Consider the following 16,102-nt stretch of genomic DNA (forward strand, 5'->3'; position numbering starts at 1 on the left):
TTCTTATCGGATTGCCTCATATCAAACATAAGGTGAAATTAAGGGAGAATGTCTCCTCTTTTCCCCTACTGGAATGCCATCAGCCACGGATTGAGAGTTTTTTCGCTGCCCCACCAAAAACATCACCGGATGTGAGGGCCGATGCTGATGTGGAGTGGGCATCAGCGCTGCTGGCCCAAGGAGTATCGTTAAGCCCCGGCACCCTGACAATGCCTTCCCCTCCCTATACTGCTTCACTGGTTGGTCAAGCGGTTCAGTTCACCTTCACGAGGGAATTGGGATGCAGCCGAAGGAAGATCTTGAAATGGGGGGCCCAGAAGGAGATAATTTGGTGCCATCATTGCTGGAGTCCATAAGCCCTATTTGATTTATAAGTATTATTGCTGCAACAGGTTCTCTTAGGCCTGAGGAAGGGAGCAGGCGATGCGAACTCCAAGGTACGTTCATTGCCTGGTCCTCTATTGGTAAAGCCTGCCGTGATTACCTTGGATTCATTTTGGAACGCTCTTGTTTCCTTGGACTCTGCTATTTCTACTTTAACTAAAATTGCTTTGGATACTAATCATCGGGTGCTTGCATCGGAGAATTTGGTTACTACTCATGGACTTAAATTGGAACAGTTGGAGTCTCGTATAACAACAGTAGAGAATCTCCAGCATAAACTGGCTCAATCTGAATTTATGCATTCTAAGAAATTGGAGAATGTTGAGAATGCTTTAAGATCTTTGAATTTAAGAATTCTTAATTTTCCATATGTTAAGTTGATATCACCATATGAGATGTTTAAGTCCTATCTTACTCAAATTTTGAAAATGCCATCTGAAGCGTTACTGGTAATTTCAAAATTTACTATTTACCTTTTAATGAAGATGGTCCATTTGAAAATCAATTACCTGATTCTTCGTTAACTCAAGAATACCTGTCAGATTTATCTCAAAAGACTATTATTTCCAAGAGAGCAACTTTCTTAGTCTCATTTGCCTTTATCTCTGATGAAAATTCTGTATTATGTCTTTTTCTTCATAATCACTTGCTCTTATTTCATGGTTATAAAATTTGGATGTATCCTGATAGTTCTAGAACTACCCAAGAGCGTAGGAAGAAGTTTCTTATTATGCAATCTGAGGCATTGTCACGGGGGGCTAAGATTATGTTAAGATATCCCTGCAAATATATGGTGAAATATTCAAACTATGTGTTATTTGAACCTTCTCAACTTCGAACGTTTCTGGATTCCCATGCCTAAGATTTTCTCATTTTTAGGTTTGGGTATTTAGAGATTATCTGGTGGACTTTTCTTGAGATTTCTTTTTTCCTGAATTAATCGCTCTTTATACACTTGCCCCCCGTCCCCCACCCCCGTTGCCTTTAAGTGGAGATAGCAAGTAATAGTGGTTATTATTACCTTTATTGTATTTGCTATTGGAAATATTTACATTTATCTCCTTTTTTCTGTACAAGAGTATTCTTGTATTTATGTGTAAAAGAAAAGGGGAGTTCCTGGAATCCCTTGATCTCACAGAGAACCATCAGAAGTTCCTTCACTTTTCAGTACTGAGAGAGAATTTTCAGTTCCAAGTATTCCGTTTGGTCTCACAACTGCGCCTTGCACGTTCATCAAGGTGATGGTAGTAGTGGCCACCAATCTCCAAAAGAAGGGCATTCTAGTGCATCCTCATCTAGACAACTGGCTTATTCGGGTGAAATCGAGGGAGCTTTGCCACCGATCTATTCAAAGGGTGCTGCAGAATTTGCAATCCCTGGGCTGGGCGAATCTGACAAAAAGCAACTTAGAAACATAGAACGAGAATGACAGAAAAACACCATATGCCTCATCCAGTCCACTCATCCATCCAATTAATTTAGCATTATAATTCTCATCCCTTCCTTAGAGATCCCCTGTATTTATCCCATGCTTTCTTGAATTGACATACTGTTTAATTTTTCCACCACCTCCACTGGGAAGCTGTTCCATGCAACTACCATTCTGTCAAGAAATATTTCCTAAGATTACTCCTAAATCTACCCCCTTCACCCTCATCTCATGACCCCTCATTCTAGAGCCTCCTTTCCATTCAAAAAGGCTCACCTCCTATGTATGTAACCCTTTAAGATATTTGAATGCCTGTATCATAATCTCCCCTTTCCTCTAGATTTTTAAGTCTATCCCCATATGCTTTAGAATGAAGACCACTGACCATTTTAGTGGCCTCCCTCTGGACCGACTCATCCTATTTATATCCTTTTGAAGATGTGGACTCCAGAATTGTACACAGTATTCCAAATGAGGTCTCACCAGGGGCTGGTGAGGTCTCAGTCACTGAATGACTAGGAGTGTATTTTTGATACTAAAGTAAGCAAGGTATTACTCACGATGGAGAGGATGTTGAAGTTGCAAGCACAAGTCAAAAAAATTGTTGCAGAGTAATGGTTCCAAAGTCTGGGATTACCTGCAGTTCCTTGGTTCTATATAGTCTACCCTAGATCTGGTTCCTTGGCCATTTGCATATATGCATCCACTCCAGAAGGTGCTGTTGGTGTGTTGAAACCCATAGTCAATGGATTTCCAGCTACATTGCCTCTGCAGGTGGATCCCAGGCCAAGTCTGTCCTGGTGGTTTTCTTTAACGAATTAGGAAATGGGCGTGGAGTTGGAATCTCTAATAGGGTAGTGGTACCCACCAATATCAGTCTGACAGAATTGGGGGATCATATGTCAGGGTTAAATGGTGCAGAGCTGGTGGTCATCAATTGTTTGGAAATGAGCAATATGGAAGGGGTTACTCTGTTTTCATTCCAAGCTTCCAAAATCGGAAGGTAACAATCCTATCCGACAATGTGAAAGCTGGAATCCAATGGTGTCCTGGGCGGCCCAAGAACTGTTTCACTGGGCAGGACAGCATCTAGTGGCCTTGTTAGCATTTCATGTGGCTGGAGTGGAAAATGTGCAAATGGATTGTCCTCAGCAGGAATATGCTAAACAGTGGAAAGTGGGAGCTATTGAGTGAGACTATAACTCTCATTTGCTCAAGGTGGGGAGTTCCCCAACTAGATTTGAGGCAGAAAGCCAAAGCTCACTGGTATTTCAGTTGCAGACAAAAGGTGGGAGTAGAAGGTTTCAATGCTCTAGTTCAACGATGATCATGCGGGATTTGTTATATGTGTTTGCCTCTTGGCCTTTAGTAGTAGAGTTCAAACGTGTATCGAGGCTCATTGCAGGAATGAGATCCTGGTAGTTCTGGGGTGGCTGCGACAGCTGTGGTTTGCAGATCTGGTAAATCTGATGATGGACGGGCCTCTAAGGCTCAGACATCTTCTCGGTCTGCTTCATCAGGGGCCAATTTTAATTGGAACAGGTGGATCATATTTGTCTCGCTACCTGGCTTGAGTGGAGTTAATTATGGTTAAAAAGGCATTTGGAGGAAGTCATGATTTTGCTTCAGGTCAGGAAACCCTCAACCCTTTTGACTTACATTTGGGTGTGGAAGGCTAGTTGTGGACTCTCGAGGCAAGGGTGGGGTTTTTTTTCGCCTTAGTTTCTCGAATTCTTACCTTTTTGCAGAGGGAATTCAGCAGTTTCCTCTGAACTCACAACCGAATTTAGTGAGCTTCCTTAAAAGAGTAAAGCATTTGCGACCCCCAGTGAGACAGGTGGCTCCCCCATGGAATCTTAGTTTTGCGAGTTTTATGTGATCCACTTTTTGAACCTTTGAGGAAGGCATCCATTGAAAGACCTCATACAGAAGGAGGTGGCAGTTTGTTTGACTAGATGTACTTTGGAACGTCCAGCATTATCTCATAGAGACCCCTTCCTTCAACTGTCTGAAGAGGAGGTGTCTTTGTGCAGTTCCTTCATTTTTTTTTGCCAAAGGGGATGTTTCCGTTTCACCTATGACCCGTGGAGTTACCTGCCTTTGGAAAATTTGGGTTGTCTTCTCATGCTAGGGAACTGCATTTGTTGAAGGTGTATTGGGTCCTTTTACGCTATTTAAAGTTCACCAATTGTTTCTGGAAGTCAGATCATTTGCTTGTACTTTCCAGTGGAGCAAGAAAGGGGATCAAGGAACAGTTACATGTACAATTTACTATATGTGCCTCTATGTAAACCATTGTGACGGTAATCTACTGAACAATGGTATAGAAAAGTTTTTAAATAAATAAATAAATAAACAAATAAATAAAGCAACCATTCCACAGTGGTGGAGGGAGGCCATTGTGTCCCCTTACATATGTAAAGGGCGTTCAGTTCCAGAGGGACTGAGGACTCATTCCATTAGGGCCCAGGCGGCATCCTTGGCTGAATATCAGTTGGTTTCACTGTCAGGCGGTGACTGTTTCACTGTCAGGCAGTGACTTGGTCTTTGCTACACACTTTTGTAAGGTATTGCAGACTGGCTCTGGACCCAGCTAATTTTGGAAAGAGTGTGTTGCATACAGGTTTTTTGGATTTCTGCCCAGTTTAGGGGAGCTCATGTTGGGTTTGTGGCATAATGTGGACTCTTTGTCGAGGTGGCGATGACTCCTCCTCGAGGAGGGGCCCAGTGGGGAACCACAGCGATAGGCTAGACTCAGAAAGCAAACACTGAGGATGAAAGCTTTTATTGCACTGCTGTAGATAGATGATACTTGCACAGGAATGGATAGCACTGTAGTCCAGCGATATTCCAATAGCTGAGACAGTCTCAGATGTAGATGGTCTCACCCGGATGTAGCAAAGGTTGGTAGTGTTCCGCAGAGCGGGATAAGCCGAATCTGAAGAGTGGAAATGGAGAGCTGGAGCATAGAGGTACTCACAGAGAGGCAGTGCAGGAATCCTCCTTGGTAGCAGGGTGAAGGAAAGGACCCAAGGTCCGTGGTGCAGGATACCCTGGGCTGGAAAGGCCCTCGAGGAGCGAGTACCTAGGAGCGCAGAGAGATCCTGAAATAAAGTAGATAAGACCCCCCGAGGAGCTGTTGTCTTAGGTTAGGTAGTAGAACCCCGAAGGGTCGATAGAAGCGAGAGGCCCCCGAGGAGCCAGGTGCCCAGAGCTTCTGCTGGAGTGAGATACCCCGGAGGGTAGCGAGGAATCCAAGCGAGCAGCTTAGAAGTGGTCAGAGTAGCTAAACTGAAGTCCTTGCTAACTTGTTGAATGGGAGCGGAGCGGAGGCTTAAATACCCGGACGTATTCACATCATGCGGTGGGGACGCCCCCGAGGTTCCCGCCATGATGTATTGATAAGCGTAGGCAGCGTGTACGTGCGCGCCCTAGGAGGCCACAGGAAGGAGCATGGCGGATGGGGACGCCCATGCTGTGTCGGAGACACCGAGGGTTTCGGCACTCAGCACCGGAGGCAGTCATCTTTCCCATGGAGGAGGAGAAAGGTAGAATAGAGGTGAGGCAGAGCGGTCGCAGCCGTCTGCGACCGATGGACGCAACAGCTTGGGTGCATCTCATGCATCTGGACTGATCTGGGAGATGATAAGGAAAGGAAAATTATTTCTTACCTGCTAATTTTAATTTCTGGAGTCCCATAGATCAGTTCAAAGCCCCACCCTGCTTAAAAAGACTACTCTAGTCTGGGTGTAATAAATCAATAGTTGCCTTGTTATTTTGGAGTTTTGAGTTTACTCTACAGATTGATGGGCTCCATTTGGGAGCTTATCTTTCCCCTGCTTGGCTGGAAGTTGGAGATAATTCTGGTTTCAGAAGTTATTTGTTTGGGTGCAGTGCATACTTGTTGTGAACAATGTGAACGTGAGCCCCACTTGCTGTGGTGCAGTTGGCGCAACCTCATGGGCTGGGCTATGACAGCATCTACAAGGCTACGGCGAAAGCTGAGGGCTTGACGGGAGCAAGGCAGAGACTGAAGAGGAACAAGGCTGAAGCTGAAAACTGAAGCGGAGCAAGTCTTAAGCTGAAAACTTGGAGCAGGATAAGGCTTGAAGACTGAAGCAAAACAGAGCCAAAGTCAAGACAAGCAACCTTTTGATGAGGCAAAGGTGAAGCATCTGAAGAGCCCTTTTATAGGGCACGTGGCTGCGATGTCATCTAAGGGCACCACAGCTTTTCCAGCTACGGGTCCTTTAAAGGACTCTGCTTCAGGCACGCATATGCCTAAGGAACAACCTGATGACAATGCTCCTGGTGGCATCCTGTTGTGTTCACCACTAAGCAGCGTCTTGTCACGACAAGGCCTGCCGGCCTGGGTAAGTGAAGCTCCTGCGAGCGGCAAGTGTAACAATACTTAGGGACTGCAGGTGGTGCACTAGTTTAAATACCTTGAGTTCAGCAAAGCTTTTTTTTTCTGTTTCCATCTGCAGGTAGGGGAGAAAAACTCATGAGTCTGGACTGATTTTCACGACTCCAGGAATGAAAATTAGCAGGTAAAAACCAATCTTTATCACTGGCAAAAGGACAAACATTTCCTGATAATCCTTCCACAATGTTGAAAGAACCAGTCCAAGTACCGATCCCTGAGGAACACCACTAGTAAAGCTCCATTTACTACCATCCTTTGTTGCCTCCCATCAACCAGTTTCTATCACAGTCATTCACTCTAGGATCCATACCAAAAGCACTCAATTTATTTATGTCACTTATGCGGAACCATGTCAAAGGCCTTACTGAAATCCAAGTTCACTACATCTAGTGCTTTCCTTTGATCCAACTTTCTGGTCACTCAATCAATGAAATTGATTAGATCCGTCTGACAAGATTTACCTCTGATAAAACCATGCTTCCTTAGATCTTGCAAGCCATTGGATTCCAGAAACTGCACCATCCTCTGTTTTAGCAACAATTTAATTAAATTGCTCACCACAGAGGTCAGACTAACTGGCCTGTAGTCCCCAGCTTCCTCCTCACTTTCAGTTTTATGAACAGGAACCTCATCCGCCCCTCTCCAGTCCTCCAGAAATACTCCAGACTCTAAGGAAGCTTTGAAAAGGTCACCAGCGGAGCTGCCAGAACTTCTTTAAATTTCCTAGGTACTCTTGGATGTATCCCATCCGGCCCCATTGCCTTATCTGCTTTAACCTGGTTATCTCTTCATGAACACACTTTTCTTAAAATCGACTGAGGTTTACCTCACTTCCAATTTTATTTGTGTTCATTTTGTGGGGTCCTGCTCCAGGCTCTTCCACGGTGAATACTGAACAGAAATATTTGTCAAGCAATTCCACTTTTTCCTCATCAGTCTTTAAATAATAATAAAAGGGCTTGTCTCCCTGTTTTATCATAATTGCTATTTTTTCTTCCATTTTCATCTCTGCATTCCTGACTACTTTCCCAGCTTCTCTTAGCTTTTCCAGATATCGTCACCCGTCTTCCCCTTTCTGTGATCTCTTGTAGTTCATGATTCTAACCTTTTCTCCCTCACCTTTTCAGCTTCTTTTTTGGAAAAGCATAGTGGCCTCTTTTCCTCTTTCCTTTATTTACTTTCCTAACAAAAAGATGAGTTGCCCTTATATCTTCTTTTAATTTTGCCCACTGCTCTTCTGTTTCCTTAGATTTTCCAGTCCAGCTATCGGCTCCTTGAGGTGCTCCTCCATTTTAACAAAGTTAGTTTTCCTGAAGTCTAGGACCCTTGCCTTTAATGAACCTTCATCTCCTGCGATCTAATACTGAACCACACCATCCGGTCATCACTGTAGATAGGCGGGCTGCACATTTGTAAATAAATAAAATAAATGATCGTCTACTAGAACATCAGAGAGACTGTCCCTGTTGATATGCATCAGGTCCAGTATCGCCCCCTGCCGTTTGAGTTCGTCACACTCAGGGGTCTCCCAGTCTCTGGCAGTGTTGTAGAGGGAGTGTTCATAGCCTCAAGGAGGGGCAACACAACTCATTACACTCAAAGTAACATAATAAATGACTGCAGATAAAAACCAAAAGGCCATCCACTCTGCCCAACAGCGAATCTATGTGCATTTACCCAAAGTAGATCAAATTCCCACATGGGGTCTCCTGGTGCCTAGCAGTGCTACATTATTCTCCAAGGGCAATGCCATTTTCAAAATGACGCCAGCTGTCCTTGGGACACGGTCAAAGGAGCCGGTGAGGTCTGATTTGTTTTGGACAAAAGAGAGTGGTTTTGGGATGGGGCAGGTCTAACATGGATTTTAAAAATATATTTGTAACATTTGGCCTCCTTGGAAACAATTAAAGAAGGGTCTGTATAGACCCCCCACCACCACCACCACCACCACTGATTTTAGCAACTCTAGAGGGGGTAGCACCAGGGACCATATTGGCCCCTTTAAGGCCTAAGCTCAAGAGCATTGGGACATACATTAATGTCCCAATTCTCCTGGGTAGTTAGCTACATCTCTTGAAGTGCATCTAACTTGCCATCAAATTATGTGACTTGCAAATCTAGAAGCAAGCTGCATTATTTAATTATCATTCCATTACAATAATTATCAGCTGGTCTATTTGCATTTTCAGGCAAATCAACTCATTTTATTACCTGCATTGCACTGGGCTGTTGGGAAGGAAGAAAACATGTGGTATTTGAAAGACAAGCAAGTTTGCTTATTGTAAAGGGTGTTCTCCATAGATAGCTGGATGAAATAGCCATGCTGTCTTGGGTAACGTCATCCGACACTACATGATGTGATGCCTTCTCTCTAATTACAGAGTTTTGATGCTCTGTGCATGCACAGCAGTTCCCATGTGACTGACTGAAGTAGAAGCTCCTCAGTTCATAATTAAGCTTATAGACTATAGACTATGACTGATGATAGAGACTGTCCAGGGAGGCGGGCAGGTACACATGGCTAATTTATCCTGCTATCTTCGGAAAACACCGTTTATGGTAAGCAAACTTGCTTTTTTCTGTCGATAAGCAGGCTGAGCTAGTCATGTTGTCTTGGGGAGGCTTAAGCTAAGGGAGGCTGTTTGATGCTTCTTTGTTTTGCAATGTTCCCTTTTTTTAAATGTTATTTGTGACCCGTCCACATGTGTGGCAGTCTCTACTTGCCTCCTGTAATACTTAAAACTGCACGACCCACAGAATTATCGGAGGTTGAGAGTTGATCCAGACAGTAGTGGGATATGAAAGTGTGCATAGACGACCATGTTGAGGCCTTGTAGATGTCAGCAATCGGAACATTTTGTAAGTGTGCTATTGAAGAGGCAGAAGCTTATAGTTGATGTGCCCTGACTGCGCCGGACAATGGCAAAAAGGCAGAGTGTTAGCAGTATTGAATACAGTTGGATAATGTTCTTTTAGTTACTGCTATTCCTAGTTTGTTAGGGTTGAGGGACTCAATTAGTTGTTGGGCATGCCTGTGGCCTTGCGTTCGTTGTTTATAATAAGCTAAGGCTCGTTTACAATCCAAGGTGTGCAATGATTTTTTCTCTTTCATCCTGGTGTGGTATGGGAAAGAAATTTAGTAGCATTATAGCTTCATTTAGATGAAGAATGGACACTACTTTTGGCAGAAATTTTGGATGCGGTCGAAGATTCACGTTGTCATGGAAGAATTATAGATAGGGTGAGACATGAACCAAGGCCTGAATTTCATTCACTTATCTTGTGAATGTAACAGCTACTAGGAATAATACTTTCCATGTTAGATATTTGAGCGGTGCCATTTTCAGTGCTTCAAACAGGCTTGACATGAGAGCCATCAAAACAGTATTAATATCCCAAGGAATGGGTGGTTTTCATATTGAAGGATGTAAATGAAGCGTGAAATGAGAGGGTGCATCGAGATGAATAGTCCCTTATCTTGGCAGCCACCAATTTAACTTTACTTTCTACCTAGATGTTAATTGGTTTCCCCTCAGTTACATTGTAAACCGGTACGATAAGACCTGGTCTTGAGCATCGGTATAGTAAAAGAAATTAAATAAATAAATAAATAAAATGATATGCTGCAATAGCAGTCAAATGAACTCTGACCGGCAAAATTTTCAGTCCCATTTGGGAAAGTTGGTATAAGCAATTGAGCAATTGTTCTGGTGAATATGTGAAAAGGTCGATAAGAGTGAGATATACACCTATTGGAATAGCATTTCCATATGAAGAAATAATTGCAAAGAGTCAATGGTTTTCTTGCGGAGAGGAAGACATCCTGTATTGGTAGCAGGAAATCCAGAGGTACTAAGATTTCACGTTCAACATTCATGCCATGAGGTGGAGTGAGGAATGAAGCGGGTGTAGGAGTGTTCTTTCCTCTTGAGTTAAGAGACTTGGGTAGTTCCCCAGAGGTCTCAGAGGCTGGACTGATCATTGTACAAGATAGGCATACCATGGTTGTCCCAGCCATGCCAGAGCTATGGGAATCATCTCTGTTTCATCCTGAATGCATTTCTGTTCTATACGAGTAATGAGAGGAATTAGAAGACCTACCTGTTGACCATGAAAGAAGGAAAGTAGAAAAGAACAAAACTAGTGTAGTTTTTTATTGTGTTCTGTCACAAAGAGATCTATCCATGGTACACCCCAATGGTAGAAGATATTGTTGATAGTTCCTGGTCGAGGGACCACTCGTGTGGTAAGGCACCCTGCTGTCTGTCTGCATGTATGTTTCCTATGTCCAGCAGGTAAGTTGCTTGGAGGATGATTGAGCGACTGACCACCCATTCCCATCTTAGAACTGCTTCTCTGCATAGAATCCAGGAACCCGATCCCCCTTGCTTGTTTATGTAAAACATGGCTACTTGATTGTCTGTGTGTATCATAATAGCCTTGCCCTGCAGCAAGTGCTCAAACGCGACCAGGGCACTGCAGATGGCTCTGCTGCTTCTTGTGGGAACCACTGGTCCTGAAACACACGAGCTCTCCAACCCTGGGTCGATGCATTGGTGGTGAAGATCAACTGATGGGGAAGTGGATGCAGAGGGGCTCCCTTGTTTAAGACCTCTGTTTTGAGCCACCAATTTATCTCTTTTTTTTTCATGAGAGCTGTGAAAAATACTTTCATTGATAGATGTTGTCAAATTTGTGGCCACTGAGTCTTTAGATCCCATTATAACCGGTGCATGTGGAGCCAAGTGTGGCACACTACCTGAATGGCTGCTGTCATGTGGCCCAGGATCACAAGAAGCTTGCATACTGTAATTAAGGTTTGACATTTCAATTGTAGGGTGAGGTGACATAGGCATTTTGTCCTGTCTTTTGGAAGAAAAAAACTCTTAATTGAATGGAATCTATTTTGGCTCTTATAAACTGCAGCATCTGTGTTGGTTTGAGTACCGATTTCTTGTAATTTATCAGGAATTCCAAAGCTTTAAGATATTGTATGGTGATCCTTAGGTCTCTCTGTAGGGATTCCAGGTTTGGTAAAATTATGAGTCAGTCATTCAGATTGGGAAAAATTTGTATACTTTCTTAGCAGAGATGGGCTATAGCCACCACTAAGCAATTCATGAAAACTCTTGGGGCAGAGAGGAGTCAACAAGATCAAGGAATAGGAATGTGCGTATAAACGTCCTTTAGATCGAGAAAGCACATCAAATTGTTGGGTTGTATGAAAAGCAAAATTGATTTGAGAGTTGTCATCTTGAATTTTTCTCTTCAGAGAGATTAGTTGAGATATCTGAGGTCTAAGATAGGGCAAAGACCTCCTATGTGTTTTGGAATGAGGAAATATGGAAGTAGAAATCATGGGATAGGAGGACATAAGAAGATAAGAAATTGCCATACTAGGTCAGACCAAGGGTCCATCAAGCCCAGCATCCTGTTTCCAACAGTGGCCAAACCAGACTACAACTACCTGGTTTTTAAAAAAGTTTGGATAAGTTCTTGGAGGAGAAGTCCATTAACTGCTATTAATCAAGTTTACTTAGGGAATAGCCACTGCTATTAATTGCATCAGTAGCATGGGATCTTTTTAGTGTTTGGGTAATTGCCAGGTTCTTGTGGCCTGGATTGGCCTCTGTTGGAAACAGGATGCTGGGCTTGATGGACCCTTGGTCTGACCCAGCATGGCAATTTCTTGTTCTTATCTCCGTCGACTTTTTGGTAACAGAAGCTCCACTCTTGGATGATAGAGTTTTGGCTTCCTGCTGTTTTGGGTGCTTTGTTTTATGTTTTGAAGTCCCTGTAAGCCTTTCTGATGGGCCTATGGACACAGCATGCCACTGCATGTCTTGGTAGTATGTTTTCAGACCCAGGGATGACTGTGAGGACCACTGTGGAGAAGGGGCATAACTCTCTGATGCTGATGAAATGCCTTACTCTTCCTGCAGCTGGGCAATCTTCTGGGCTCTCTGATGTGGAGACCATGGTGACGTAAATTCACAGTCCCAGCTTGCGGCCTGGTCATGGTTGGGGCCCAGACTAATATAAGAATAATTGTGTCCATCTCTGACAGTCATAATATGCTCGCACTGGCAATATTTAAAACTTGAGACCTTGTACGACGTAATGAGCACTGAAAAATGCTGTTTTGGGTAGCAAAAAAAAACAAACCAATAAGCTGACGAGAAAAGGGAGAAGGTTCTCCACATGATTGTGCCTTGGTGCGGAAAAAATAGAACTGAGGAGATTCTACTTCAGCCAATTGTGCGGGGACTGCTGCTCATGTGCAAAGCGTCAAAGGTCTGTGTACTTAGAGAGAAGGCTCCGCATCCCGCACCATCGGATGACGTCACCCAAGACAGCATGGCTAATTCAGCCTGCTTATTGATGGAAAACACACGTTATCTCTGCGTTCAAACATTTCTCTCTGCATTAAGGCATTTACAGTAAAGCCCTAATGCAGCTTGGTAAATGACCCCCTTAGATTGTAAGCCCTCTAGGGACAGGGAAACACCTACTGCACCTGAATGTAACCTGCTTTGAGCTACCAATGAAAAGGCCTGAGCGAAATTCAAAATAAATAAAGGGTAGCGAGGAGGTGAAGGATACTGAACGTCCTATTTAAGGTGCTTTCCTTCCTTTCAGTTGCAGAGTGGGGGTGATTTGCTTTCCCAGAATGACCTCTTTATGCAGACGGTGAGAATGGGTCTGATCGTGCATCAGGTAGGATCTGCTGGGAGACAGGGGACCTGCACAGACCCTCCAGGATACGGCAGGGCTCTGCTCTCGTCAGGGGGCTCTGGTGGTATGCGGCCGTCTCCTAGGCCTGCTGGAGTAGGTGGTAGGACTCCCTCTGTGTCTGCACCCTGCCCAGTCCAGCTTAGATATCTGCCGTGTGAAACCAAAGATGTTTCATTTTCTTATACCAACTTATTTCTTTAAAGCCTCAGGATTATTAATTCAGTTGCTTTTATTTCTGCAAACAAATTATGGCCTGACTTGAGAAGCCCTTTCGTTATATTTAGCCTCATTATTCAGGGAGAGACAATAAGTACTGCTGTCTGTTTCTTAGGCGCTGGTGTGTGCAGGCAGCGAGTGCAGCCAGCAGTACCTATGGGGCTGGTGTGCACAGATAGTGTGCGTGGCTCGCAGTATGTATGCAGCCAGGTTTGCAGTCAGCAGGTTCTGCATCTGGTATGTATAGGGCTGGTGTGTGCAGGCAGCGAGTGCAGCCAGCAGTACCTATGGGGCTGGTGTGCACAGATAGTGTGCGTGGCTCGCAGTATGTATGCAGCCAGGTTTGCAGTCAGCAGGTTCTGCATCTGGTATGTATAGGGCTGGTGTGTGCAGGCAGCGAGTGCAGCCAGCAGTACCTATGGGGCTGGTGTGCACAGATAGTGTGCGTGGCTCGCAGTATGTATGCAGCCAGGTTTGCAGTCAGCAGGTTCTGCATCTGGTATGTATAGGGCTGGTGTGTGCAGGCAGCGAGTGCAGCCAGCAGTACCTATGGGGCTGGTGTGCACAGATAGTGTGCGTGGCTCGCAGTATGTATGCAGCCAGGTTTGCAGTCAGCAGGTTCTGCCTCTGGTATGTACCAGGCTAATGTGTCCAGACAGTGGATACAGTTGGTAGTATGCATAGGGCTGGTGTGTGCAGTCAGTTGGTATGGTCAGTAGTACATAGGGGGTCAGTGTGTGCAGTCAGTTGGTATGGTCAGTAGTACATAGGGGGTCAGTGTGTGCAGATAGCGAGTATGGCCCAAGGTACTGGTCCAAGGGCTGGTGTGATCGGGCAACTGGTATGACCAGCACTACTTATGGGATTTGTTTGCCCATGCTCTTTACAATAAGTACTGTGCTATATGTTTGATTTTACACTGTCTTTATAGTTTATGTCCTTCTTTTACTGTTGGGAATTTACCTCAGCCCTTTGCTGATCTCGATTATTTTTGTAAATCCCTAACTTTGCAGGATCCAGACTATCACACGCAAATCTTTTCCCAGTATGGATTCTTCTTTCAGCTTAAGGTTATTAAATGCAAAGCAGCAAATTTCAGCTTCTTCATGCAGGTAAGAATTTTCTCTTCAATTATATGTATATCCAGTGCACATAGTATTCTTTTAACATGGCACCCAATACGCTGTAAACAGGATCCTACCATTGCACGTGGCATTCTGTCAGCACTGCACTCCAATCACTGTATGCAGGATCCTACCTCTGCACATGGCATTCTGTCAGCACTGCACTCCAATCACTGTATGCAGGATCCTACCTCTGCACATGGCATTCTGTCAGCACTGCACTCCAATCACTGTATACAGGATCCTACCTCTGCACGTGGCATTCTGTCATCACTGCATTCCAATCACTGTATACAGGATCCTACCTCTGCACGTGGCATTCTGTCATCACTGCATTCCAATCACTGTATACAGGATCCTACCTCTGCACGTGGCATTCTGTCATCACTGCATTCCAATCACTGTATACAGGATCCTACCTCTGCACTTGGCATTCTGTCAGCACTGCATTCCAATCACTGTATACATGATCCTACCTCTGCACATGGCATTCTGTCAGCACTGCATTCCAATCACTGTATACAGGATCCTACCTCTGCACTTGGCATTCTGTCAGCACTGCATTCCAATCACTGTATACATGATCCTACCTCTGCACGTGGCATTCTGTCAGCATAGCATCCAATGCTCTGGATATAGGATCCCTCCACTGCATATACTGTTCTTTCAGCACTGCATCCAGTGTACTGTGTACAGGATCCTACCACTCCACACTGCATTCTGTTGGCATTGCATCTGGTGTACTGTATACCGGATCCAAAACCTATATGCAGCGTTGTCAGCACTGCATCCAGTGTGCTGTAATACAGGATTTATTTTATTTATTTATTTATTTATTTGCTTTTATATAGCAGCATTCATTGGGGTACATCACATCGGTTTACATGTTAACATGGAGAAATAGTAGGACAAACGTGTCTTACTATTTTTACATGGAACGGAGGCAAATCAACAGTTAATACAATTACATTTTAACACTGGTGAACATTGAAAAAGAATTGATTCAAACAGCTCAACGGGGCAATAACTATAGTTACATATGGGCCAATTCAGTAAAGTCCGCGTGCGTGCGATTCTGTATTTAAATTAGGTCCGGCGGTAGAAACAGGCAAAAGGCGGCGCTAGGGACACTAGCGCGTCCCTAGCGCCGCCTTTTGGCCTGGAGCGGCGGCTGTCAGTGGGTTTGACAGCCGATGCTCAATTTTGCCGGCATCGGTTCTCGAGCCTGCTGACAGCCACAAGCTTGGAAACCGGACGCCGGCAAAATTGAGCGTCCGGTTTTCGACCCGACAGCCGCCGGTCGACTTCAAATTTTTTTTTTTTTTTTTTTACTTTTTTTACCCTTTGGGACCTCCAACTTAATATTGCCATGATATTAAGTCACGTTTTCGGCCCCTTACTGAATAAGGGGTAATGCTAGCGCATCGAAAACGCGCGTCCAATGGCGGGTTAACAGTGGGCTCCGTTGGAGCGCACTGTACTGTATCGGCCCGATAGGGAGGTAGGCATCTCTAGTTATTTACATAGGGGAAATCTGTACATAGGAGGCATAGTGGGGCTTATTGAGGTACGCGTGCATGTCTAAAGGTTAATTAGGATTCGGGTGGGGATGAGTTAGGCTTGAGGGCTGAAAGGCTTTTTTGAATAGCCAGGTTTTTAGATTTGTTTGGAAAGACTGGGTAGACGCTCCAATCCATTATACATAGTATTCTGTCAGCACTGCCATCAATGCACTGTATATAAGATTCTACCACTGCATATGGCATTGTGTCAGCACTGCATCCAATG

The 16,102-nt window shown here is 44.3% G+C and overlaps 1 protein-coding gene across 1 annotated transcript in view; it reads left to right on the forward strand.

Annotated features, from left to right (window-relative positions):
* LOC115096048 (BTB/POZ domain-containing protein 16-like) overlaps positions 1-16,102 on the forward strand; it is a 68,319-nt gene that overhangs the window by 23,676 nt on the left and 28,541 nt on the right. Inside the window, exons 3-4 of the mRNA XM_029610564.1 lie at positions 12,879-12,956; positions 14,204-14,302. Of these exons, the coding sequence (XP_029466424.1) occupies positions 12,921-12,956; positions 14,204-14,302 (135 nt within the window). The 5' untranslated portion in view covers positions 12,879-12,920. The remainder of the gene's footprint in view (positions 1-12,878; positions 12,957-14,203; positions 14,303-16,102) is intronic.

Source organism: Rhinatrema bivittatum, chromosome 7 (assembly GCF_901001135.1).
Source record: "Rhinatrema bivittatum chromosome 7, aRhiBiv1.1, whole genome shotgun sequence".
Classification (NCBI taxonomy): domain Eukaryota; kingdom Metazoa; phylum Chordata; class Amphibia; order Gymnophiona; family Rhinatrematidae; genus Rhinatrema; species Rhinatrema bivittatum.